General features: G+C 40.2%; 2 protein-coding genes across 3 annotated transcripts; one reads left to right on the top strand and one right to left on the bottom strand.

The window, feature by feature from the left end:
- Positions 1-12,073, bottom strand: ECD (ecdysoneless cell cycle regulator). The gene is made up of 13 exons (XM_063339474.1): positions 11,884-12,073; positions 11,547-11,664; positions 11,256-11,343; positions 9,467-9,645; positions 8,540-8,732; positions 7,519-7,647; positions 6,276-6,401; positions 5,246-5,331; positions 4,349-4,455; positions 3,312-3,489; positions 1,829-1,896; positions 1,480-1,700; positions 1-874 (listed from the first exon to the last, which is right to left on the bottom strand). The coding sequence occupies exons 1-13, from the start codon at positions 12,071-12,073 to the stop codon at positions 644-646; spliced, it is 1,914 nt and encodes a 637-aa protein (XP_063195544.1). The 3' UTR covers positions 1-643.
- On the top strand, positions 12,072-26,653 carry FAM149B1 (family with sequence similarity 149 member B1). Of its 2 annotated transcripts, XM_063339472.1 has the most exons (15): positions 12,072-12,232; positions 13,110-13,214; positions 13,823-13,955; positions 14,948-15,090; positions 15,838-15,957; positions 16,563-16,733; positions 17,651-17,838; positions 18,111-18,241; positions 18,821-18,874; positions 19,334-19,446; positions 20,033-20,239; positions 21,964-22,090; positions 22,423-22,548; positions 23,363-23,444; positions 25,280-26,653. In XM_063339472.1, the coding sequence occupies exons 1-15, from the start codon at positions 12,072-12,074 to the stop codon at positions 25,351-25,353; spliced, it is 1,935 nt and encodes a 644-aa protein (XP_063195542.1). In that variant the 3' UTR covers positions 25,354-26,653. The 2 variants fall into 2 exon arrangements, with proteins under 2 accessions (XP_063195542.1, XP_063195543.1); XM_063339473.1 differs by lacking the exon at positions 18,821-18,874.
- Positions 26,654-26,866: the final 213 nt, after the last annotated feature.

Below are 26,866 nucleotides of genomic sequence, written 5' to 3' on the forward strand. Positions count from 1 at the left end.
TCAAGTTGTATTTATGGTTTTATTTAAATAAATTAAAAAAATACTTATAGCCAATATTTACGTATCAATCCAATTACTCTTCAAATCCTCCTAGTTAATAAAGAACAGATTCTTAAAGTAATTATCAGAGGTTCTTACAATGAAGCATTGTACTTTTGGAAGAGTGATTAAGTGCCTGCTGAACATTTAACCAGCATTCCCAAATCCACAAGAGAGCACTGTTTCTGTAATACAGTATTCCTCCACTTCCCCTGAAGGCAGCAGCATTTTCAGAACACAAACTGCTTTCCAGATACTGAAACCACCTACTAATGGGTAAAAGGACATTTTAGAAATACAGCAAATTGGACCATTCATTTGAAAAACTGAAAATAGGTTTTATTATAAAAGTTTCACTCAAGTCACAACATCACTTTTCAATTTTCTGAAAACATGTTAGCACTGCAAAAATCCAATTTCTATCCAAGATAGTATCCAAACAGACGGCTTTTGCAAGTAAATTCACTTTGCACCTTTAAAGTCACATGTAACTAATGCATAAAATGCTTTAAATTCAAACCTTTCGTCTCTTCTTCCAAATACTGCTAGTCTTTCTGTGCTCCATTTTCTCAATCAGCCACGTCTTCTGAATTAACACAGTCTGTTATTCTGTTGCTCCCTTATTGCAGCCAGTACGATCTGCATTTTCAGGTAAATACACTCCCATGCTCTGCAAAATGTTGGAGGTGGGTCCTGCCAGTCCAGACTGAGCGCTATAGGACTCAAGCAGGTTAGCTACTAGGTTCATATCCACATCAACCGGCGTCAACTCGGTCTCTTCAGCTCCAGAATCAGGGCCAGCACTTTGAGACGTGGCTGCATTAACAGAACTTGCCTAGAGTAAGTATAAAGAGAAAGTTTTATCAAATTGTATAAACAGGTTTTTAAAAAAAAAAAATAAGAAAAAGGCAAACCACGAGAGAAAAGAAACAAGGAAACAGTTCTGCAGCCAAAGTTCAGTACCTTCCACACTGTCTTGACAGAGAGGAATTTAGTCACCAGATGCTTATGTCCGTTAAAAATCATCACTTTCATTACAAAGACTAAGTTTCAAGAGAAGGACAGAGAGGGTTAACCGAGTCCTGGCTCAGCTTCCTATGGGACTAATCTACTACAGGAATCAGAAAAGTCAAGCTGCAGCCACTTGCTTTACTACTCAAACAGGGAAATGAAACTAAGTCTTGGAAATGCATGTTAAAGCTTAGCTAAGTTTTTTGTTAGTTGGTTGGGTTTTTTTCCAAAAAATATACCATGGTGCAACTGCAGCACATTTTGCTTCCATGTGGGATTTATTTTTTTTTAATAATTAGATAGCACACAATCAGAAGACAAAAGTTTTAGACCATGTTACTCAGAACGACCAGTTTCAGCATACTTTCTCTTTCCTACTAAAGCTCTCAAAACTATTGTGCTACAAACTTGAACTCAAGGCATACTCACCCCTTTCTTTCGGGTGGTGAAACTTTTACCAACATTGGTCTGTGCCAGTTCATGGTCCATCTCATTCATATATGACTTGAGACTGCCTATAAGCTCATTAGGCGATATGTTCTCGTCTTCCCTTTGATTTTCAGCATCTAAACCTTCATCATCCTCATCTGAGAAGTCAAACTCCTGCTCTTCATCCAGATCATCAGAATCCAGCTCTTCTGAATCGGCCCCTAGGTATTGCTTTGTGTCAGTACAGATAGCAAACAAATCAGCACAGTGCCCATGGGTCCCCAGAAAACCCAGGGAAGCCAAATAACCATGAGATATTCTGACAAAAGAAACAAAGAAGCAACCTCACCTAAAATTCTGTCTAACGCTTTTGTAAAAGAATCTACATCAAAGGTAACATGGGATTCATCAGATGACCTGAAAAATAAAAATATTTTTAAATAACTAAAGCTTTTATGCTTGCATACGCCTGACACAGGCATCAACCATATGGCAGACTGACTTCTCTCAAGCCTAGATGAGAGTTGGGACATTTGAACTGATGGTCTCGGAAGCGCTTAGAAGTCTTGAGGCCGGGATGAATTAGAAATGAGACAGCAAGTGGAACAGCTCCTGGCAGGAAGGTGAAAAGAAAACCAACAACTTTAATTGTTTGTCATGGTGAAACAAAAATTGTACTGAAGGCAAGTAAAATAAGCGTGCCTGAATCCTGCTGGAACAAAGTGGTGGTGTTACTCCTTAGACACAGATGTAAAAAGTGCAGAATCTCTGAGGTCTGAGGTCTCCTGCCTAGAAGAGAACTCTAAAGGTTTCATTCTGGTCTCTCATAAGGCTCAGTGGTTTGCCTTTTTTTTTTTTTTTTTTTGTCATTTGGGGTTTTGTTTTGCGTTTTTTTTGTGTGTGGTTTTTTTAATTTAAATCCCCTGTAAAAACCTACATTATAATACTGGCATTGACACTAATTAAAAAGGACCAAACAGCTAAGAGCATAAATTAAGATGACCCTTATACGCTTGGTACTTCTTACACAGCATTATTTTCTCAATATTAAAGCTATGAAAAAGAACCTGGACAAAATGCTACTACCTAACTCCTTGTTTTTTAAAATTAAAGGCCTGTCCACACAATATTTGCACACGCGCTTTCTTAATCTAGTGGCATTCTGCTGTTGTCTAAATAGTAAAGCATCTTCAGTTAGCACTTTTCTGCCACCGTTGGGAACAATGAGAGGGATCCACAGTCATTCTTTTCTCCTGCTTCTAGGTGTACAGTATGTACCTCAGTGGTGCTAAACCAGGCCCAGCATCTTCAAAATACTAACCTACAGGAAATCTAAATACAGCTGTACCAGAAAAATCAACAGTCTTAATTCAGAGACAGATTCCTTCAACTTAAGTTTCATTTTTATTTCTGCACAGCCTCATCAGAAGCATCTTAGCAGTCTGAATAGTTAGTCCTTCGTGGTAGAAAAATTTCAGCACGAGTGAACTTAAAATGTACATTTTAACGGCAGTGCTAAGAACTATGGTAATAAACAACAGTAATCCTTCAACTTAAAAGGGTTAAAACAATATTTAAAAAACACAAAACCCAACTAAGAGAGCTGGAAAACAGCACAACTTCCAGAATCTTTTCCTGCACCGCTGTCAGAATGGTCACCGAGTTGGTTTAAAAGCAACTCTTATTCACTACTAAGATGGGTTTTTTCCAGGCCTCTGCTAAGTAGAATGTTTTCTAACTATGATTCTCTGCATTACAGAATCAACCAAAGGGCTGCAGCAGAATGAAAACACATTCTACACCAGACACCAAACTTAAAAATATTACTATACCATGGCATTTCTGCTCCTTCATGTGTTGAGACTTTGGATACAAAAGCCTTCATGCTTTCAGCAACTGCTTCCAAGTCATATTTCTGCTCTTCCTCATTTGAGGAAGGAGGGGACTCATTTCTTGCTTCCTTCAGCATCTGATCCAGATCATCTGGTGTAATCTCCAGCCAGCTGTCATCTGAAAGAATATAGGACATACTTGTAACTCTGCACAAGTCTGTCTGCACAAGGCCCCATCCAGACAGCTGAGAGTACTGACAGCATTTGGTAGCTTATTTTTGCGCTATTAAGTTTTCCTGCTGATACTGGATAACACAGGGTATAAGGCAGCGAGAGGCTGAGAAGAGTAGTTCATATTTTGTTTTACTACTTTAAAACTCTGCTTTATATGCAGCTTCAGACTACCAGATATTGTTCTGGTCACAGATAATCCTTCTGCCACTAAATGAAGGAAGAAAAGGCTTACGCTATAAAGGGAGAGCAAATCTAACCTTGGACTATGACCATTAACACTGAATCCTGGAATTATGTGCTACTGCATCATCCAGAAATACAGATGTGACCTGTGCTGTACATTGGCAACAACTACTTTTCTATCAAATAAGTGGAAAAAAAATAATACATAGAGTTTATGCTGGTCTTATATTGGCCATCAGAGTAGACCAGATAGTAATTAACTTCGGATTGTCAGTACTGGAATTGGTTCATGATTATAAAATGTTTAAATACTTTCTGTCTGGTAGACAGTTGACACAAAGTGCTCGATATGATGTAAGTGTGCACAATGTTACTGATCTAGTGGTATCAAATCAGAAAACGGATAGCATATCTTGCCAATTCACAGCCCCAAGCTTTGTAGCTTATACAAATGAACTGATTGCCTCAATCTTAAATGATGGCCCATGAATAACACCTCTAGCAGTCACAGGATAGCAGACAAACTAAGTAGATACAATGACTGGTACAGTACTATCAACGTTCTCACTCCACAAAAAATAATTTGTGATAGGACAAGTCCATCCCTCCATCCTGCTCACCATCCTCTGGAGGAAGACAGGCTGCTTCTCTCTCTAATTCCTTCAAATCAATGGTTGTTGTCTGTAGCAATGTCAAGATTTCATCACCTGGGTTCGCTTCAACAGAGCTGGAAGAAAAAATTTCAGTTTTACTGAAACAGATTTTTACTAGCATTACAATGCAAATGGCATTTCACACTCTAAATGCAGGTTTTCACTCAAATTCCTCGTTATTCCTTCTGTGCAAATACATAAAAAAAGATAAGTGTACTTTGGGGAAGTACCAGAATACTACACAGACATTATTAGCCAAAACAAGACACAGTCAATTAGCGTAATTCCTTGTTGATGGCTCCAAAGCCCATTTCTCATATTTCCTTTGTTCTTTATATCCATTTTGACTTGGTAAACTTTAGGATTGCCAGATCCCAAACAGCACAGAGTGGAACTTCAAGCAACTAACAGTCAAGATATTATGAGCTGGCAAACCCTCAGATATTTTTGTAATGATTTATTTTTTGGATTTGATCTTTTGGAGAAATCTACAGCCAGCTGCCTGTCTTGAGTAAAAGAGACAGATTATTCTGTATTTGTTATTCACTGGGATTGCTTTTCAATGAAACTTTTAAGCACTTCCTATAGCCAACCAACGAAATTACGCTTCTCGGTCACCTCTTAACCCACTTGGAACAGCTTAGCATTTTACAAAACCAAGATAAATAGTTACTCAAGCAGTAACTTCTACTAGCGGAGAGTATCCTAGAGGAATTAATACCCATATGTCCTAGCCACAGCACCTATGTTAAGCGTACAATGGAGAAAAGGGTTGATGATTTTGTAACAAGTGTTTAAAAAAGCTTAGTTAAAGTACTCATAGGTACTGTGTACGGTTACTCCTGAATTTCAAGTAGCTCTTACCTTTCTGGCTTGGTAACAGACTGCTGGAAGTAATCTTCTGCCTTATGCAACAGTTCCAAATACTTAGCAGATCCTTCCATTTCTCCCTATTTAACGCAAATCACAAATATGAATCTAAACAGTTCTCCCTCCCCTTCCTTTTCACAGTCAAGCTTCATAATGATGACTATTTGTCACGCAGAAATTTACTGCTGAGAAAATCAAAGCAAGTGACACTGACTCGCAGTATATACTTGGAACAGAATATAGGGAATGGGCATAAGGTGCTTTCACAGTCAGGTATGAATTAAAAACATATGCTGCAATATCATGTGGTGTACGCTAAAATCAAAGACAATACTATGATTCCCACAACAGGGTTAATTTACCACGCCCAGGTTACGATTGTACAGGAATTGCGAATAAATCTCTTGGTGTTTAGGAATTATGCACAGAAGTGGCACTGCAGTACTGTAAGAATACTCCCCTTTTCTTACTTAACCTAAGCATTTAGATAGAGTTGTCCAATTTTATAACCTTCAAATAAGTAGTCAATTTATGTCCAATTTATAAATTTCAAATAAGTAGTCAAAGGCATCTTTAAAAAAAAAAACGCAAAAAACAAAAAACACAACCCCCAAACCCACAAAACCCACACAAACAAAAAATACACTTACATGGGCCATGGGTGTTAAGTATAGATCTTTAAGAATATTTAACTCTAGAGGTATGTAAATGAAATGTAAAACAGTTATTATACTGACACACAACCATACAGTGGCTTCCTTTATTCAAGTGTGTTTCCCCTTTCTTTAGATGAATGAATTTATGCCCAAATCCTGCTCTTTCCTTTTTAATTTCCAAAAGAAATTAATTAATTTCAAAGGAGAACACACTGCACGTACCTCCTTTTAAAGACATTAATTCATTTTTCCATACACAGAAGCATTACATTTCTTGCCCTGCTATAACTACATACCCAAGTTCAAGAGCTAAAACATGTTTTTCCTGGAATATTAAGAGACACGCATGCGCACACACACTACTTCACCTTGAAATAATGTTTTTCCTTCAGGCTGCTGAGGAATCTCTCCCACAGGGGACCACTTAACACATTTCTCTTGGAATCAGGAGATACTTTGCTGCACTTGGAGCACAAAATTTCAAAGCCGTGAGCCTGTATAAGACATGCAACAACAAGAAGTTATCAAGTGCACCTTTAAATCACTGCATAAATAACTCACTACCATCGAGCTCCTGATGCCGCCATTTGAGAAGTAGGTGCCAATCCCAGTTATATGTCAAGTAGCAGTATGTTGTTTTGGAAGTTGAAATCTGGCTTTCTACAGGAATAATGGACCGTTTTGTCTTTGCAAAGTTTGCCTACATGGCCAAGCCACTGCAAAGCAACCTAGAAGACAGGTCTATAACGCACAAGCTACTCCTCACATAAGCATGAAGACTTTACCTGTACTTCAAATCTGTGCTGATCTGCAAACTTGCTTGCCCTACGCATTTTGTGGATGCAACCCAGCTGTACTGAGGCAGAAGTTTCCGGAGAGGAAATTTCAGAAGAGAAAACTCAGACCCTGCATTTCTACTTGCAGCAATGTCCCAAGGCATGCTGCGCCCAACACCCTTTCTGCCCTTCAAACAGCCAAATCCTCCCTGCCCACATCTCAGATGTTGCCTACGATCATGGTTAACTGTGATGTATAGGCAGTTTAAGTTCTGGATTGCTCTGTGCAGCAAAGATGCATCATAAAAAGCTCTACATGTCCAGTGCCAAATTAGATGTGCGGAACAGGGTCATGCAGTCTGGTGCCTGAGGCATGGCATTTGTAGTTTTGATGCACACTTATGCAGAACTCTAAACTGAAAGGTGAATTTAGTCCACAGAAATGTCTCTGTGCACAAAGGCCATAAACAGCAACTTAGAACATGACAGGATGTGCTGCTTCAGACTGAGGCTAAAATACACCTCATCTATCCTTAGATGGAAACTATTTTCCATATTAAGGGAAAATTAATTGGGTTTGATACCAGTTCAGCTATGGTACTACACACATGTAAATCCTGGCTGGGGTAGTTTCTAGGGGTGGAAGTACAAGAGTGCTCTATTCTGTGAAAGAAAACTCCCACGATACTGTACTTCCAGAAAAATGGTAACTGCGAATTCGCTTGCATTCTTCTGTACAAGTAGGCAATTTACAAGCAGAGGGTAATTTCTTGGACATCTATAAACAAGCAAACGAAACAGACTATGTACGAAATCGCATAAAAAAAATAATTACCAGTTTCATGCCCAGTTCATAAGCTTTGTACTGAGGGTGAGATGGGAGGGGGAGCGTGTACCCACTGCGTCTGTCTGGAACAAACTTCTGTTGCACCAGTTGTGCATACAAACACTTTGTAAAAGTAACCTGAAAAAGCCAGAGCAAAATAAAAACACTCACTGCAGTCTGACTGTGTTGTGTACAGGCATCAAATTTCCACCAGCCTCATCTGAATTTTGTTTTAAAGCACCCACATTACAAACAATACCTGAGATTGTATTCAAAATACATCTTAGATACATTGGCCTAAGACATGTTGCTTTTCAGATCTTACAAATTATATTCCAAGTTGATATCTGCAAACAAACATGAACTTCATTCAGTCTAAATACATTTAAAAAATCCTCAGCATTCATGCCAACAAGGTATATTTTAAAAAATAAAAGGGCTCTTTTCAATTAACAACATCAAAGCTGAGACTTCAAAAACAGTCTAGAAGTCTAAAACTTGACTCCAAAGCTTATGTTTCAAGAGTTTAGGTGTATAAGTCTGTAATGCAAACATATCAGATACAACACTGCTTGGACAATGCTCATAAAACACTTCATCAAATAGCTTTCACAGAGCCGTGTAAGCACAGCTGAGGTGGTGAGAAGCCTGGGAACAAACAGCTAGGGGTAGTTACGTTATAGAGTAGTTACCATACCCCTTATGTTGGCCAGCAGTGCTGTCAAACTGCTCTGATCACAGAACTAGATCAATTTACTTAGCAAGCATTTCAGCAGAGGAACTATTAGCAGTAAATTCTGATTTCAGAAACACTTATCTCATGTTTAGCCATTTCAAAGTCTAGCCAAGGCAGAAAAACTATTAATGTAATGAACTTGAAATTCATGTCTAGCGTCAAAAAATTAAATAAATCAGAAAATACGCTATTTTAAAAAAATTAAATACACGTATTTATAATCACTTGACCACAGAACCTCCGTCAATTACAAAACCTAATTAAATGACAAGTTGCATCTGCAGGATCACTTACTACAGTCATCACACGCTCGTCTGGAGGGAAAGTTTGAAAAGAGCGACATGCTCGTAAATCTACAGGATCTCGCAGGTAAAAGGCCTGGACCGCTGGAGCCACCAACGAAGGGCACTGCCTCAGCACTGCCACAATGCCTGCCGGAAGGTAGCAGTGGGCTCGGTGAAACGAGGCCTGAATTTTCTCAGGATACCTGTATCATACAATAGAAACGTAGTGTATCAAGTGTCTTGCAAGCCCCAAACCACTTCTTTTTAATTATTATTATTCCCATTTTCACTTTAATATTCATCTGTATTAAGGGCCAAGTGGCAGAACGTTATTCTAGAGTAAAGTTAAAACTCAGCTACCTAACACCTGGGATGTCTGTATATATATACATATATATAAATATACATGGCTAATAAAAATTTAATCCCTACTTTGGTAAAATGAATCACTGTGAACTTGACTAACACAATTAACTGTACAGTACCCTTCACTGCAGCGAGCGTAGAAGTCATCTGGATCGCACTGTCAAATCCTTGCAAAAAATTAGGCACACACCAGTGACAAGCTGACGCTCTGAAAAGCATGCTGGTGCTACATTTTAGATCGCAATCCTCTTTATCCCCCCGCAAAGGGCTGCTAAACGCTCACAGAACTTTCAGATTTTTCAGTACAAGGATGTGAAGGAAGAATAACTCTTGTCATTGTCAGGTGTGGCATCATAGCAGTGAATCATTTTCAGAGCCCCCAGATCACAGTACCGCCTACAGGTCCTCCTCTTTGGAAGAATGCCACAGAAAACCCTCTAACTGGTGGTTTCTGAAAAGGAAGCAACTTTATCACATCTAACAGTAAAATGATTGAATACAAGAAAGTACCCCAGACAGCCCAGAACTAAAACGTACTCTTGCAGAAGACCAAAATAAGACACCCACATACCCACTGATGCGTTTATTCACTGCTGCTCTAATGGGTTCTGCAGCCAGGAACTCCTCCGAACGGCTGGATAACAGCGTTAACGCCTGCGAGATTGTTGGACTGGCAGCAGATAGGTCGCACTCCTGCTCATCAGTCTCTGACAGGGGAATGATGTGCAATTCTCCTTTGTAGAAGAACACCTGCCAGATGGTAACATTCTCATCAGACAGGATAAGAACAGCCCCACACTAAGCAATGGGAAATTTAATTTCATATACAAATGCATTTGTTTAAACACAGAGAATACTGAAGTACAAACAGAGAAATAATACAAGACACAGCACAATTATTTTTAAATGGGAGATGAGGTAAAGACAGATGCCAGAGACCATGATCCAACCAGTAAATAAAAACCCCTATTTTAACTGCAACAAGTTTGGTCAAATATATCTTGTTTCCTTAATAACAGTAATACCAAAAGTTTCTTCTCAACTAGAGATTTGCTTCAGGAGAATCAGAGAGCATAACTTAGCTGCTGAAGAGTAGGACAGGGACTAAAAAGCATTATTTCAGGTGCTACACATGACCTCTGTTGGTTCCTGATCCTAAGAAAAGAACTGAATGTAATGTTAACAACTCCCTCAATTCCATCCATTCCCTCAAACGGAAGAAAAATACGGCACTGATAGTCCAGACACAGGTTTGCAATTAATTTTTGTGTTGTGTTCCACCCCTTTTAATTCTTGGGGTAGGAAAAAAAAAATTAAACAAATCTTTGCTAGTGAAAGAGTAAGTTCTTTCCATTTAAATTCACTGCCAAGAAACTCAAGTGACATAACTACTAACAATCATTCACAGCGAGGTGATCTGGCTGTAGGCTCCAGGTGAAGGAGTCTGCTTATTAATTTATCTACACCAGACCCAGTCTGTTTCCTTGTAGAGTCAGCAATTCTCCAGTCTTGAGGGTTCCCCAGTCTGAGGCCACCAGACCCTTGTGCCCGAGCACTTGAGAATACAGCAGAAAAAATCAAAGTGGCTACAGCAGAGCTAGAAAGCTCAGGTGGATCCAAGAGTGCTCCCGAGGAGAGCAGTATGGTATGTTTGGACTACACTGCCATATACATTCCACAGTTCCCACGTCATCCAAGCTCTCCTTGTACCCCAGGAACCTAGAAAACAGAAAGCTGGCCAAGCTTACTGATTTTACAGACAGCAAAAGAGCTTCATGGCCTTCACATTTGCCACCACCAGTAGCAAGTTCTAAAAAGTTCAGTCAACCCTGCATTATGGAACAACTCTCAGAGAACGATTTACGTGCAAGAGTCAGGTTTAGTTGAATGCCACAGACTCACAGCCTAGCAGGCAAGTCTGTAGTCTCCATATGCCATTAGTATAAGAACATATTAGTCTAAAAACTTTCCCTTTCTTCCATCAACAAACCAATTCTAGAACCACTTGATATCTGCGACAATTTCCAGATATCCCTACAGCAGTTTTGCAGGACACACTCACTGTACATAGCATTCTGCAAGCGCACGCAGAGTGGAATTGAGTTATCAGAAGTATCCAGTGGTTAAGTCTCTCATCCACAGCAAGCATAAAGGAACTCATTAAAACCAGACCACGCTGAAAAAAACCACACTGTTAATTAAAACAAGTCTTGGGCCCTGACCAGGAGTTTCTTCATTAGCAAGGGATTTTCAGTGGCAGCCACACCACTTGGCTAGATAGAAGCGGAAGAGAAAACACCAACTGGTAAGTTAAAGGCTACTGTGAGCCACTTGCCAACTGGTACGTAAGTTTTACTCACCCTGTTGTCACTATTCTCAGGATTCAGCCACTTTGGGAGAAAATCAGCTGCTTCTATCAAGAGAAACTCCCCATCGTTGTCATCAATCCTGGCCAAGGAGAAGTTGGCTTCTTATCAGGCAGTCTCACACAGCATGATAACTCATGCTTCTAAACACAAGTCTACGTAGTTTTATTTATTTATTTTTTTTTACATTAAGACAGGGCCTTCCACCAGCCCCTACCAGGGAAGTCGCTGCCGCCCCTTCGTCCCCCGGCCCCAACCGCCGCCGCCCTCAGCGGTGCCCGTTACCTGGCCGCCAGACCCGGGAATTCCCTGGTGATCTCCCGGACCAGGTAGACGATGAACCACTCGTCCTCCACGTTGTCCCCGAATAGCGTCGTGCCGCCGATGTGCGCCGGGGTGTCACCTGGACGGGAGAGAAGGGGAACGGCTCAACGGGCCCGCCGGGCTCCCCCCTCACACGGACTCGCTTCTCGCCCAGCCTCCACTCACGCCGCTGGGCTCCCCCCTCACGCCGCCCGGCTTCCCGCCCCGTCGGGCTCCCCCTCACACGGACCGGCTCCCCGCTCCTCCCCCTCACGCCGCCCGGCTTCCCGCCCCGCCGGGCTCCCCCCTCAGAGCTCACCCCGCGCTGGCACGCAGCGCAGGCGGAATGGCTGCCGCTGCCAGATGTAGGCGGAGAGCAGCGGCGCCAACCTCACCACAATGGCCTCGGCGCAGCGCCGCAGCAGCGCCTCGCCGCCCGCTCCCGCCGCCGCGAAGAGGCGGTAGCGCACGGCGTCCTCCGCCAGCACCGCCCGCCCGAGCCCCTCCATGGCGCCGGGCCGGGCCGGGCCGGGCCGAGGCAGGCGGCGGCGCTCCGCCTCCCCGAGGGCGGGGAGCCGTCATGGCGGCAGCGGCGTCGGGCCCGTGGCGGAGCTGAGGATGATCTCGCGATACGCGCGGAAGCCGGTGCCCCCCGGCGCTCTGGAGACGTGAGTCGCCGCCGCTGCCTCTTCTTACTCCTCCCCCGGTCCCGCCGTCCCGGTCCCCGCTCCCCTCCTCAGCCCGAACGCCGCGCTCAGACAGGCCCCGGTTACCGCCGGGCCGCAGGCCGGGGCTGGCGGGCCCGGTGCTGTTGGGGCCTGGGGAGGCGGCCGGGGGGAGGGCAGCCACGGTGCCGGGTGTACAGCCGCGGGCAGCGCGTGGGCCCGCCGATTGAAAAATACGGGTGTGACAGAACGTGTGGAAATCCCTGGTTTTGCATGGGTTTTTTTGCCCCTGATGCTTTTCGGAGGGCGGGGGAGGAGGCGAGAGGTTTAAACAAATACCTCAGTTTTGGTAGGTAGCTCGTTTTGGTTGGTGCATTGATACCTCTCTCTGTCTCAAGCTACTGCGACTTTTCTTGTCCCTCTTCCCCAGACATCTAAACTTTAAAAAAAAAACCAAACCACCAACCAAAAACTAGCAAAAGCTGTTTCTGCTAGCTTGCCACTGCTTGGTTTGGTGGCCACTCTTGTTCCATCTGGCTATTTACAGGGACAGCAACGTAATATCTGGTTTTGGAGAGCTGTAGCCCAGTTCACAATGACATTTTAAGTTTAAGGGATGGCGCTGACTTCTTTTTTTCTAATTTCTTGATTTCTAAGCAAAGACCTTTAGCTCCGTGTTTAGCTTACAGTTGGCTTTGATGCCTTCGTTCTAAACCTTTGGTTAACAAGAATTAGCCTTTGAATAATAATAAATGAGCTCTGGTACGCAATTAGTGCATTCCTTGAAAAGCAGAATAAACCCCTCCCTGTAAAGCTCAGGAACTCTGTAGGTGAGGTGTTTATCTGTATAAGTAATGTAAAGTTTCTCTTCTTGTTTCAGACAAGGACTTCCAAAACATGCCCTGCGGCATCATCCACTGCCAGAACCACAGGCTGAGGTGTGCCCAGACACTCCCACAGCCAAAAGTCCCAGCAAGAGCTCAAGGTACCCATCAAAACATAAAATGATTGTTTTTCCGGAGACAATGGCAAAACCAGGCACCTTTACAGAAGTTGGCAGGCTGAAGCTTTACGTCCCGTCCGTAGCATTGCAGAACACATCCTTCCTATTTTGGAAATAATAAAAAGTGTGTAGATTTGTTCTGTTCCCAGCTTGCAAGTAGCCCAGGTCATTTAATTTCATGGCAGAAACAAAAGAAGAAAAGAAAAATAATTCGAGCGGTGTCGAACCGGGACTAAAAGTAGTCCGTGTCTTAACTAAGATAACTTTTGGTAAATCTATGTTTTTGACCTCTAGACTTCCTGTATCATTGAGATTATTGGGAGTTACATTTGTTATAATTACTTGTGTACTATGGCTTCTGCTTAAATGTCTGTGAAGTAAATATTTACCCTATGAAAACTCAGTGCTGAGACCTCTTCTGATATATCTGAGTGCTGAGACCTCTTCTGATATATCTGAGTGCTGAGACCTCTTCTGATATATCTGTGCCTTTTTCTACAGAAAGAAAAGTTTACTTACCCACTTTTTTTGTTCTTGTGTATTGTTGGCGTTTTTTTTCTTCCTTTTTTTCCTCAACACGTGCATTTCAGGGAGTCTGAAGTCTGGAAGGAATCAGATTACCATTCCATTTCTCCAGCTGATGATGGGAATTCATGGTCTGCTAGCCAGAGTCATGCCGATGCCTCCACTGAAGACAGCTCAGTCTTCTCTTGGGGCTATGATGTGAGTAGAATGTAATCATCCAAGCATAGTGTAGCACGTGGAATAGAAAGACATTTGAAATACCATTGCAGATACGTTTCAGGATAAAAACCAGGATTGGATCTGTCGGTACATCACAATAGTGGTTATAGAAAGAACATCTTTTTTACCTCTTCCGCATCTGTCCTTTCTCTCAGATTGATCATATTAGGCTCCTATTATTCAGTTAATATTCTGTATTTCCATCTAAAACTTGGGAAATGCAAATCATTTAATGCATGAGTGTATCTATACAGCATAATAAATGCTGTTATTGTGGAATCTCAAATATGAGTGGATGACTTTCAGATACTTGATGTGAGTTTGTCAAACTTCTGCATACCCGTAAGTTTCTCAAAATACAGTGAGCCCCTAAAACACTATTTTAATTTAGAAATATTTGTTTTATTCCCCGTCTACCAAAACAAAGCGTGCTATTGCTTTCTTGGAGGTGAGATGGAACTGTTTATATTTAAATTACCCAAGAACCGACCCCATTTTCCAGCTACACGAGAACATGTAACAAAGGTCCTAAGCGTCCCTCACTTCCACAGTGTTTCACACCAGTCTGCATTGCTTTCTGTTTTGCTCTTGTCTATGGACATTGCAAGCAACAAGTTTTCCACTTCATTAAAATATCGTTGAATTTTATCCTTCCTCTTCTGATTTCTTCTATGTAAATTACTATGTCTTTAACTTAATATCCTAATACAGATATTTCAAAATGTTTTAGTAGTTTATCTGTTGTGTCAACGTAAGCTTTTTATGTAGCTACCATCAGTCCTAACAGCAGTCTGTGTCATCTCTGGGGGGCAAATGATTTAAAGTTAATGTCTTCGTATGCAAAAGAAATAGAATTGGTTAAATCAGCTTTAAACAAATAGTTGTCTTTTTTGATTATGTAAAAAAAAAACAATTAAAAACCCCTCTGAATGCTGTTCACTAGGTATTTATTGAATAACTTCCCTTTTTAGGAATTCGATAAAGCTGCCACACAACGAGTTGAGCAAATGTTCAGACAAATTGATGAGCTTCTCTATGAGCAGAAAGAAAATGTGCATGTTGAGGGACTGCGGGAAGAATGCCACCAATGGACAGCCAACTTTCCTCATCTCAGGTATTTTATTAATAGATTAAACATCTCAGGTATTTTATTACTAGCTTAATGCTGGTACCATCACAGAGTTATAAAAGGGTAGGGATGGAAACAGTTGCTTTTCAAACATTAGTAGCAGGGTGGTTTTAGGCAATCATATCGTAGATAAAGATCACTCTGGTAGTCTGCCTGCCATTGTCGTTAATAATGACATTAATAATAAACATTCTTACCTGTGGTTCTTTACCAGTGGTTTATTGCTGTTTACCTTACCTGTGGTTCTTTACCAGAGGTTTATTGCTGTTTACCTTACCTGTGGTTCTTTACCAGAGGTTTATTGCTGTTTGCAACTGACTTGGCTTTAAGATAGCAAAATTCTCTTAGAAAAGGTGTATGGTATCGCTAAAAGCCAGGCGATTAAAATAATTTTAAAATCTTCCTGCTCTAGCTCAGCAGTCCTTATGGCTATCTGGAAACTTAAATTTTAAATCTTCATGACGTGTATTGGAATAGTTTTGTCCATATTCAGAAGTCCTACAATTAGCAGAGCATAAAAAAAAAACAAGCATAATTTTCTTAGTGTATTTACCTGACTTGAAGCAATCTGTACTAGGGAAAACACCTGAAACCACGTTAAACTATCACCAAGAAAACTGCACAGCTTCCCTATAGAACGTTTAGGATTTGCTGCTGTGTGTTCTTACACACTTCAATAATCTTACTTTCGACATTTCGTGATGTATTTATCCTTTGCTGTTGCCGTGGCAGGGTTGTGGGGAAGCAGATAGTGATCCCCACAGATGAAGGGTATGGATGGTATTCGAGTTCACCTTCTGGCACTTTGCGTTCCTCAGATGTAAGTTCACTACGAGAAGAAGATTCTAACGAGTAAGTATGAAGCGGATAACCCAGACCGCACCACGGTGGGAAGGTAATTTTTTTCTCGGTGGACTGCAGCGACAGGCTTCTGAAAGCGTGAAGCCTAACTCCTTTCTATTAGGCTGACTTCTGAATGCAGCATGCTTTATTTTTTTTTTTCCCCTTTTTAACTAGAAGTAGTGCATTCAGAATAGCAAGACTATGTATCTGTGCTTGTTGCTAACTACAGTAAACCTGTCAGTAAATAGAAATACCTTTGCTGCTGCTGAGTTCTTAAGAATATGTATGTATTGTAGATGGTGCTGCTGTTAATCATCTGTTAAATTTGTGTAGAACTTCAAAAATACCCAGCACTACATTAGTACTACTTTTATTATTTAGTGTTTTAGAATATTTTTTAATAGCTTTGATTTTTTTTTCTGAAGTTTCAAGTTCCTTAGCAAGAATTAAAAATATCCAAATGAAGAGTTTAGTAAAAACATGCACAATTCATTGGCCTCCCTACTGCTTGGCCCTAACTTCCATGTTGTCTCTCAGTTGACAAAATGCTGCTATTTGAAGTGGAATAACAAGTTATTTTCATTTCTGCTTTCTGCAACCTGTCACCTGTTCAGATTTAGTGTTTTTGGCAAGAAGGTACCTCTTTCTGTTACTCCCGTTCACAAAAAGGCTGACCGTTCCAAGTCTCCGACCTTGTGTTCTCCAGAGAGTGACGAAGGTGAAGATGGAATAATTGTCTCTGAAGGCGTCATGGAGGAATATTTAGCGTTTGACCACAGAGACGTGTAGGTATTGAATATTAAGACAGCAACTAGTATCAGCGTCCTGGAATTCCTGCTGTTAAGATACACATATTTGGTTTTGATGTTAGCTGATAAAGTATTTGATGAATGGCTTTTTTTAATATACCTTTTCTCTGAAGAACTTTCAAAGGCCTGAGGTTGCTAGGGCACTGGGAATCCTCCCAATCCATTTCCTAGAAAAATTAATTTTGCTAAATTATTTTTCTGAATTTTTTGTAATTTTTCATACCAGCCGTTTTTGCGCCTGGTTTAAACAGTTCATTGCATCATAACTAAGAGCGTGCTATTTATTGGCATAGTTAATAAAACTTGTTTAAATGCCATTTATTTTTTATACTAAGTCGAATTCATTGTTGTTTGTTATACACTAGCAGCGTGCTGCTTTGGTTTGGTACTACATTTTGGGTGGAATTACACCTTTCCAGATTTTCAGTGGTAATATAAGAATTAGAGTGGATTTGATGCTTGCCAAGAAATAATTTACGTTATTTTTATCTTAAGAAGAAAAGATTAAAGGTGACAAAGAGGATTCTTTTTGCGCCTTTACTTTATTCAACCCAACAATATGAACATATGGCCTGAGCAAGGACTCTGGATGGTACTGTCAGTTACTAACTACGTAATTGGTTTTAATAAATACAGCCACTTAGCTGCATGGACCATGAGATTCAAATTGGTATTTGGCTTGCTTTGACCAGGCCAGAGAGACGTTGCTGTGGCAAACAACATTGCTGTCTCTGTAAAATAATGATAGAAGTATTAAATGCGCTTGCATCAGTATTATTTTCTCCCTTCCATTTCTCCTTAGCTGATGTTTTAATCCTATTAAATAAATGCAACAAAATATAGGAGACAAAGATAATGTGTTTATGGTACAGGTAATGTTTACTTTTTTGCAGGGAGGAGGAGTTGCATGAGAGGAAAATGGGACTGTCCTCTGGTAGACGGACATTGGGGTTTCCTCCTCTCTCTCCGTATTCCTGCATGAAGGATTCTGTGCTCACGTTTGTGTTTAATGATGTGTGGAGTGAAGTCCTAGGCTGCATGGAGGAATTAATCTGCAGACACTGGGAAGGGTCAGCCTCTGGTAAGGATCACTGTTAAACTGAAGATTCAAAAGGGGGTTTCAGTTACTTAATTTTGCAAGGATGCAATGAGAAAGAGATGTATTTGGGAATAGTCTCTTCGAGGGGGTGGAAAAAGGTTATTCATTTGGCTAGCAGCATGAGACATGCTTTCAAAAGATTTAATAGAACATCTACGAGGACTCTCTTTAAAAAAATTTGGATTTCTAGTACTGTCCACAACTAGCAATGCCAGTAGTCTGTATTGACAGGAATTCTCTGTTGCGTTGCATAGATGACGAGAAAAATATCATAACGGTAGAAGCAATCAGAGCAGATGCCGAAAGCCCTTTGCAGTTTGATCCTCTGCCAGTGTTGTTACCTCGTGTGCCACAACCTAAAATGCCCCCGGTGACATCAAATCTGGTAAGTATTTTTAGCCATCTGGTTTGTGTAGGGACGAATCAATACGACGCTACCTAAGCAAACAGATTCGACTACATCAGGGAACTGTTTAGATACATAACTAGTTTGGATTTTCTATGAATGCTGACTGTCCTTTCCAACACTTAAGTTCTGTTATTCCTCAGTTGCAAGTTTTAATTCCTACTTTTTTCTTTAAAAACTTAATATTTTATATATTAATTGGACAACCGTGTGGTGACTGTTCATTAATGATGTAGCTCTACATTTTTATGAAGTTTGAACTAAATTGTGAGATCGAGGTTTGCATGCGTGAGTTCCCATTCTCTACTAGCTTATCTGTAGTTAACTCATCAGGCAATAGAGGACAAATCTCAGTGCTGTTGTAAAACAGGTTTTTTTCCTCAGACGCTGAATTTGACTATATAATCTGCTTTAGATGATCTGCTCCTGGAGTGGTGAACACCAAAGTCTTAATCTGTTTATTCCGTTTTAATTAAACTCTTTCCTTCTTATTTCTTTTTATTTCTTTCTCCTTTATTTCTGCCCCCTGCCCCTTCCTCATGTGTACTGTATGTGTAGTGCCCAAAACCCAGATGTGGCCGCAAAAGCAAAAAGAGGAGAAAAACACCTCAAGTATGTATGCTGGAGAGATTAAAGCTCTGGTATTTTCTATTTGCTGTCGTTACGGTGGGTGGAATTTGTTGGTTTTCCAGATCAGTCTGTATTTCAGGAAGGGAGTTTGCAGTTCTGTTCTTGACATAAAACGTCAACGTACACTGAAAATTAGTTTTGTAAAGCTTCAGGTTATAGCCATTGGTGGAAGATCCTGTCATGCAAATGAGAAGCTCAGTTGGAAAACATGAAGTATGACACAGCATGGTAGGATACACTTTCTAAGCATTACCATTTGCAAGGAAAATGGAATGCTAAGATGCCTGTCTTAGAGCAGGAAATAATATAATAGAGTATATCTCTGGATGTCACGGAAGAAATTAATTTCTTTCCTCCTAAATTACTTAAAAGGACAAAATCTTTAAATATGTGTGTATGTCTGCCAAACAGTAATTACTTATTTATGTTTTAAACTTTCAGGTAAATCTCTCTCAAGAGTCAAGTAGCGTCTCTCAACATAATCTAAATGGCTTGATGGTGATACATGGGATCCAGCTACAGCAAAGGAATCTGCCTGTAATAGAGAAAACACTGTAAGAACTGTAGATCATCAGTTGTAAAGTAGAGCACTCTCACAGTGAGAGGGATTCAACCTAAAACACTGTGAGATAATTTTCTACACTGGAGAAAGCAGTGCTCAATTATTTACCTGCTTCCTTGTTTGTTTGTTTATCCTCTGTGAAACAGTATGCCTCTAGTACAGGTTTTCTGTTTGCTTGCTGCTGGTTTACCACTTAGTGAACAGCTGTGGTGTTACTGTTGGCACTAGCTGACATCCTGAAAAGAGGTGAAGCTCAGAATTGGATAAAGAAACTGATTTGCTCACTTCTAAGAAGTGGACTTGTGTTAGATCTAAACTATGGGTGTGAAAACTGGTGTTTACATGTTTACATGTGGGGTTTTTTTCGTTTGTTCTGTGACTCATACTGGAATCTTCAATCAGAAAGTTTGTAGTTCAGTAAAAGAAAATAAAAATAGGATTCTTTTTTCTTTTCCATCCCCTATCCTTTCTAATTTATTATGTAAAAAATGAGATTCATGTAGAGTAGTACTTTGGTTACAGGGTGGCTATCAGTCATATTGATGATATCTCTCTTGGTTTTGTGATTCTTTTGTTAGGGATCTGGATGACAAACAGCCAGGCTCCAGCTCTGTCCTCTCTACCAGAGTGTGGCCAAATCGTGCTCTAGAGCTCAGCATATCACCCCTGTCACGTTCCACAAGAAGGCGAAACCCACCACCACGTACCCTGCATCCCATTGACACGAGCCACTCTCGTACTGGGACCCCAGGGTCCGTGGACGATGTCTTCAGGGCAACTCGATTGTACGTTTCAAAACCAGTTTCTTACTGCAAGTTACTGTATTTAGAGAATGCAGCTTATACAAAGAGCATTCAGTTGAATAGAAAGAACGCAAATTATTGTATTAAAGAAATTAATTGCCCATTAAAGCACAGTCTCCCCTGAGGAAGCTGAGTTGTTGAAGTTGGTCAACTTCAACTCTTTCTCAACGTCAGCTTTCTTTTTCTGTAGCCTATTTTCAAGATGAACTTAGAAGTCCACAGTTTTTGGTGATCAACTGCCCGTTGCTACCCTCGCCCAGACTGGGCTGTAAAGAAGATGCCCATCTTAGATAACCTGTTACCGGTATGACTGAAGATAACCAAAGGGCTCTTACTGACCTGCAATCATGTCTGGAATGTCTTCATTTTGATTGGTATAATGATGTGGTTGAATTTGGTCATTTACAGGGACTACAGGATATTAGGAAACAATGCGGGGTTTAAAATACCGTATTCCCCAGGTTTTGTAAATTTGATGAAAATTTCCTTTTAGTTTTGTGGTTTACCTGTAAACTCATCCAGCCTGTTATTTTTGTCATGTCCTGTTTAGAGATTTGTTCCTTGTCTGTTTGCAGCTGATGCTCCTACACTCTTCTATGCTTCTGTTCCCTTTCCTTCAATCAATTTAACAATTGTTAACATCTCTCCTTTATTATATTAGCATATATATTTAAGCGTATGTAGACAGCACTAGGAAAGTCTTCTTTAAAATGGTGATTATGGTTTGAAGCTTTTCTAATGTATTCTTACCGAACATCCTTCCTTCAGTCAAATCCAGAACATGCATAGAGCCTTTTGATCATTTCTAGCGCTTCTCAAACATACAGTGATATACAGACACCTTTCACATGAAAAAGGCTTTCATATGAAAAGGCTGTATCTAGAAAATAGAATACATATTCTTTTACATGCCTCCTGTGGCTAAGGCTTAATTCATCTTGTATTTTGGGCGATTAGATTGCTTTAGCTCCCTTTAGAAGGCTTCTAAATCCTCTTGGGCCTGGTTCCTTGCGATACTCAAGTAAAATATGGAGAAAGTAGAAGCCTTGTTTTACCCCCAGATGTTTTATTTGACATTTACTACAAGTGAAAGAGCTGCAATATGCATTTGCATTATGTAGCTTTTTTTTCTTGCTCTGCTTAAAATATGGCCCGCTGCTGTTTTCTAGGCTCAATGTTTATCTTCAATTGCTAGGCTGTAGTTAGTGATAAGCAGTACTTCATCCTAAAGGATATGAACAAAGAGCAGAAAATAATGCCGTGTCTGGGAACGGGCAGACAAGATTCCACTGTTGTATAGCAACTGCTCATGAAGACACCTTTATGTACACACAGCTTTATTCTGCAATACCAGCTGCACAGCACACTCCTTCAAAATGCATTGGATGAGGTACATTTTAACCACCAACTAGCTTTATATACACCCATTACCAGGATTTCTGCTGGGGTACTCATGCTCAGACTTACTTTGCCTACATACTTAATATTAAACATTCTGAAAACTTCACCCGCTGCAGAACTCCTCTTTTAAATATGGTCTCCAATAGTCAGCCCTAACAGCAGGATCTTGTAGCAAAATTCTGCAGCCCTTGTTCTCAGTTTTAACATTGTCTACATAATGCCAAACAAACTGAGGATATTATATGTTTACACAATGCCAAACTTTTAAACTGCGTGTTTTTTCTGTTCTCACTGGTGCATTTCAGCCTGACTGCACATGAGCAGCTGACCTCACCCTCCCCACTGCCGCTAAGCCGAAATAACCTCCTACCGCCTATTGGTACCACCAGTGTGGCAGAGCACGTGAGCGCTGCTGGGTCCCAGAGGCAAACGGTAATATGCACAATCATTTAATTTTATTAGTGAATCGTCTAAAATTGTAATTGCTGCTGATCAAATTTCCAAACCCAAGGGTTCCAGTTTATTTGTTACCTTGTAAGTGACAGCAACTGAAATAGATGCACAAAAAATGCCATAGCAATTTTGACTAACAGCCTCACCCAGAATCGAATGCTTTAATTCCAATTAATGCTAGAATGTTTTTCCTCCCCATAACTAGGTGTAGAATGATTGACTTGGAAAATTAGCTTTAATTCCTAGGCTAGTTATTTTAAATGTACTGCTGCAATAAGAAAAAGTCATAACTGTGTTATTCTTCAATGCAGAAATCTCGAGGGAACTCAAGTCGAGCTCACAGCGTAACAACACAAGAAGATACCCACCAGCAGCTACAGGAGGGGCTTTTCTTACCTGATCATTTCTCCAAGCCTAACACAACCAGCACGTTCTTGGTAAAGCATGGCAAATTATGCCACATCATCCTTAGTTACTGATTAAGGTGCTTTGACAGTCAATGCCAATTACCTACCGAGTGTCACAAGTTGAAAAACACAAGATTGAGGTGCTTGTGGAGAAAGCTAAGTATTACCTTAGGCGTTAACATTCAATCAGTTATCTGCACTGGTGATCTCACATCTTCTGTGAAGGCTTAAGAAGAGCTGCGGGGCAGGAGCAGATGCTTTAAAGCATCACATAGACATTATGAAGTCATTCCTACAGCTATATTTGGAAAGGCAAGGGTAGGATCATCTTCATTGCTTTCTTGCACAAGTTGGCTGTGCTGCTAATGTCCAGTCTGTTTCAGTGCCAGATGCTCTTGGTTTAATTTATTGAAACACCTACTCTACTGCTATATCTTGCTTAGCTAACAAGGTATTTTTATCTAAGCTTTAAAAGCTATAATTTCAACAATAGCTTTTAAAAAGCTGCTAGTTTGGTTTCTGTGTTTAATTTCAACATCCTTGACTTAGCAGTTAGGAATGTACAAACTTTCTAAAATCTGTTTTGAAACAGAACGATTTCCAGAAGTGGTGAGAACGCCATTAACTGGCCCAGTGATCATTCTAAGTAAGAGGTGTTATAAAAGTATATTTTCTATTCCTAAAGTTGATTTAATCCTCCTTAAATTTGGTAAAGCTCTAGTTAGACCTTTACATCATCTTAAGAATTAGGAAACACATATGTTTAAGTAGTCTGTAGTTCCATTTTAATCTTGATGTTTAAAATTTTTCATGCAAACATAAATAACTTGAACTGTCTTTTCAGCCAGATCCACAGCACCGCCGTTCTTGCACTGTTATTGATTATAGAAACCGATCTCGGACAAGCAGGGGATCAACAGGTTCAGGTATGCTTATCAGTCACAGAATGCAATAAGATCAAGCCAAGAGGTAAGCTTTTGGGACAGGGATGCATTTCCTACATATGTGATTACATTGAGGAGGTTTTTCAAAGGTCTATTTCATGCTTTAAATTTTCCATTATACAAGTTTTATACTTGCATAGAGAGTGTGTTTAGTTGTGTGGTTGTTTTTTTATTTTATTGCCACCTAGTATGTTAAATCATTTAAGGAAGCTTAATTTAATCAGGCCCAATGCCTCTCATGTCAAAGTTAAGAGGAGGACTTGCCGATTTAAACAGAACTAGCAACAACTACTTTTTGTCCAAGGATTTTTTTCTTCTGCTCAACTATACAACTGAAAGAAATTGCATTATGTCCAAAAGAAACTTATTTGCACTGTATTTGGAAGAGATTGTACTAGAATTGCACTAGATCAACTCAAAAGTATATTTTAAAGCCAGTAACTGTACCAGTACAATTCACATGCATACTCTGAAGTCAGAGTATGCTTCTACTCTTTATTTGTAACACTTGGATGAACTTCATGGAGTTACTTGGCATAACCTAAAATTAATCTCATCTAAAATTACTTATTTTTAATTGATCAAAGTATCACGGCAGCAGGAAGGCATTTGTGTTGTGAATGTAATGCGTACTTTTCCCTTCGGTTTCCCTTCCTTCACTGCAAAGTCATCTCCTTGAATTGTTTATGGTTAATACAGTTTGAAAATAGTCTTCATATGTGCTGCAGAATAGCCACACAGTCACAACCACGGTCGTGATTCTTTTTTAATAGTAGGAAGCTACAAGACAAAGGTGCATGTGTGTACACAAGTGTTATGGTAGACTAGTGAACCTTACTTATTTCAACTTGACCTTCAGAGATTTAAGTTTTTCACCTCATGGCACACACAAGGGCGAATCTGGTCAGTTGAAAGCGAGTTATTTCAGAGATTATGGCAGAGCAGAAGTTAACTTTTGTGCCCTGTAAGAGCTTTTCTGAACTCCCACCTGAGTTCACCTTGAGCACTTTCTGTTAACTTTGTATTGATAGTAGGTATCACCTCCACCTGGAGGGGGTGGCACAGAGCAGGGGATTAGATGCACTTTCCGAAAGGTCTGTCAAGACAAGTTACAGTGGATTCCTTTCATCACAGTGTTTTGGGATTCCTTATGGAGTTGTGAGAATTTCCCACATAAAAATACACTAACAAGACAGGATTGAAGATGCGAAAGCAAATGGAAGCTGCCAAGGTCAAGGTAGCAAGTACATGGCTGATCAGTAGAGGACAGGAGGGGCCTTTTTAGCTTGTTTAATAGCAGAATGGCCTACTACCACTAATATAAGTGGTACAAGAGACAATTTGATTTTAACAAAGGCACTAAACTGAAGTAACTTTTTTTTAAAAAAGAAAGGAGTGTTCCTACTGAAATTAAAGTAAATACCTGCTCCCCTCCGAAAGAAAAAAACCAAACACCCAACCCAGTATCTTTAAATGTAAGATGAGTTTTACAACTGCTGTATTAGCCAAAAAAAAATAAAAAATTGTACCAGCAGCAGAAGTCTGTAGATTTGAACACTTCATGAGTTATCAAGAAATACAGTAGTTCCCTGCAATGCAGCAACTATGAAAGCATAAACTTTGCCCCTTTTGGAAGGCCAGTCACTCATCTCAAACTTGCTTAAGCTACATATAATGCAGTGGATAGCCACGTATTAAAATAAAAAGCCAAAAAAAAAAAGGCAGCATTTTAACTTTAAGCTAGAGGAGATGTATTTGGTACTGAGTTTTAATACCTTCCAGAAGTCTTAAAGTTGTACGTGATCTCTGTTTATTAGGTCTTCAGCTGCATGGTTCTGTGAAAGCCCCCAGGCGAAGTGGATCAGTCACAAAAAGCAAAGAGGGGTTCTGAGGTGCCACGAGGAAGTACCCATCCATCTCCAGAGAGCCATGAACCACGTCGCATTCTCAGCAATGTCAGTGTTGTTTACAGAGAGTTTTCAAACACCCTTCCTTAGGAATAATTATTTTTATATAAATCTAAGAAGCAGCTGCCAAAGATTAGAAGCGGTATACTTAAACATTCCCTTTTCTACCAGTAGAAGTTACACTCCAGTGGAAGGGTGAATATACTCCAGTGGACAGTAAAGCCTAGCTCCTAGAAAATCTAGCAAATGCTGTCAGCCATTGCTGTTTTCCCTTTACTGGGTCGTGACTGGTTCATGTTGTTATAAGCAGGTACTGCAGAACCTGCTGATTTTTTCCGTTAGCTCTACAAAAGATTAATCAGGCTTTCCATAGCAGTAGTAATTTAAATTTTTAAAGCTATATTTATATGTTTAAAGCAATACTATACTATCAAAAGCAAGCACTCCACGTGATATGGCTCAGCTTAGGCAAGTTATGAATCCTGTAGTATTTGCAGCAGATATTAACACAGTAGTGTAAAAATAAGGTAGTGAACCAGAACTGGCAGTTTTAAGGGTAGCACACCACTGACTCTTCCTGCGTTATATACTTATACCTCTTCCTCAAATGACTGAAGAAGGTCTAAGAGGCAAAAAGGAGTCTCTTGCTACAAGTAGTTCCAGACAGTATTCAAGGAAAGTACATTGTCTTCCTGGTGAGATATGTCCTGGTGATTTCACAGAATAGGTCAGTCTCCCTTTCTAAAAATACCTGCAATTATACAAGATTTTTGCACTCCGCCATGAAGTTCCACAGCCCACAGATGCACTGTAGCTTTTAGCAAATGATTTCTGCACCGTGTGACAGATGGACCGGAGGTATTCGCTATAGTTGACCTTGTGTCTCCAAATAAGATAAATACATGAAATCCAGGCTTCTCAAAACAAATGATTAGTTGAAGGTCTTACTCCCACGCAGTAAGCACTGGACTACAAGTAAGCGTAACAACAATGTGAGGATAACCACTTACTGTATTTTAACAAAGTCAGGACACTCCACAAAAACAGTTTTTCCTTTATAATCCAGTTAAAGAGCACTTTTTTCCTAAATTTCCTTATTAATATTTTCCAAATTACAATTCATAATGGGAAAAACTTGTCAGTATTCTTTACAAAGCGGCTCCCCTATTCCCCCACTGTGAGTTATGCAATCTGTCAAATATCAGCTAATAATTTTTAATCAATATTGCAGTTCTTGAGTCCAGTTGATCTGAGGATGGTCTAATCAAAAAGAAGGGAAAAGAAAGCAAAGCAGAACTGTGTAACTTTCCTTTCTAGAGGGGTAAAAAAAAAAGCTCTGGGCTCAATATAAACCTCTGAAGTTTGCACAGAGATAAACTGATAAAGGAAGGCCTCTATTTGTTAAATTCTTTCAAAATATCATTTCTCTTAACAGCTAAGACTACTAGAACATCGTACAGTGTGTCACTTAGTTATCTCAAGCTAACTGGAGATAAC

The sequence above is a fragment of the Chroicocephalus ridibundus genome, chromosome 6 (assembly GCF_963924245.1).
Source record: "Chroicocephalus ridibundus chromosome 6, bChrRid1.1, whole genome shotgun sequence".
Classification (NCBI taxonomy): Eukaryota; Metazoa; Chordata; class Aves; order Charadriiformes; family Laridae; genus Chroicocephalus; species Chroicocephalus ridibundus.

Coding starts and splice junctions, on each gene's coding strand:
- FAM149B1 (XM_063339472.1), top strand. CDS start 12,072: ATGGCGCCGGGCCGGGCCGGGCCGGGCCGAGGCAGGCGGCGGCGCTCC. Junction 16,734..17,650: donor GCGTTTGACCACAGAGACGT/GTAGGTATTGAA, acceptor ACTTTTTTGCAG/GGAGGAGGAGTTGCATGAGA. Junction 19,447..20,032: donor CCTGTAATAGAGAAAACACT/GTAAGAACTGTA, acceptor TTCTTTTGTTAG/GGATCTGGATGACAAACAGC.
- ECD (XM_063339474.1), bottom strand. CDS start 12,073: ATGGAGGGGCTCGGGCGGGCGGTGCTGGCGGAGGACGCCGTGCGCTAC. Junction 8,733..9,466: donor GTGAATAAACGCATCAGTGG/GTATGTGGGTGT, acceptor TGTATGATACAG/GTATCCTGAGAAAATTCAGG. Junction 3,490..4,348: donor CTGTCTTCCTCCAGAGGATG/GTGAGCAGGATG, acceptor ATATTCTTTCAG/ATGACAGCTGGCTGGAGATT.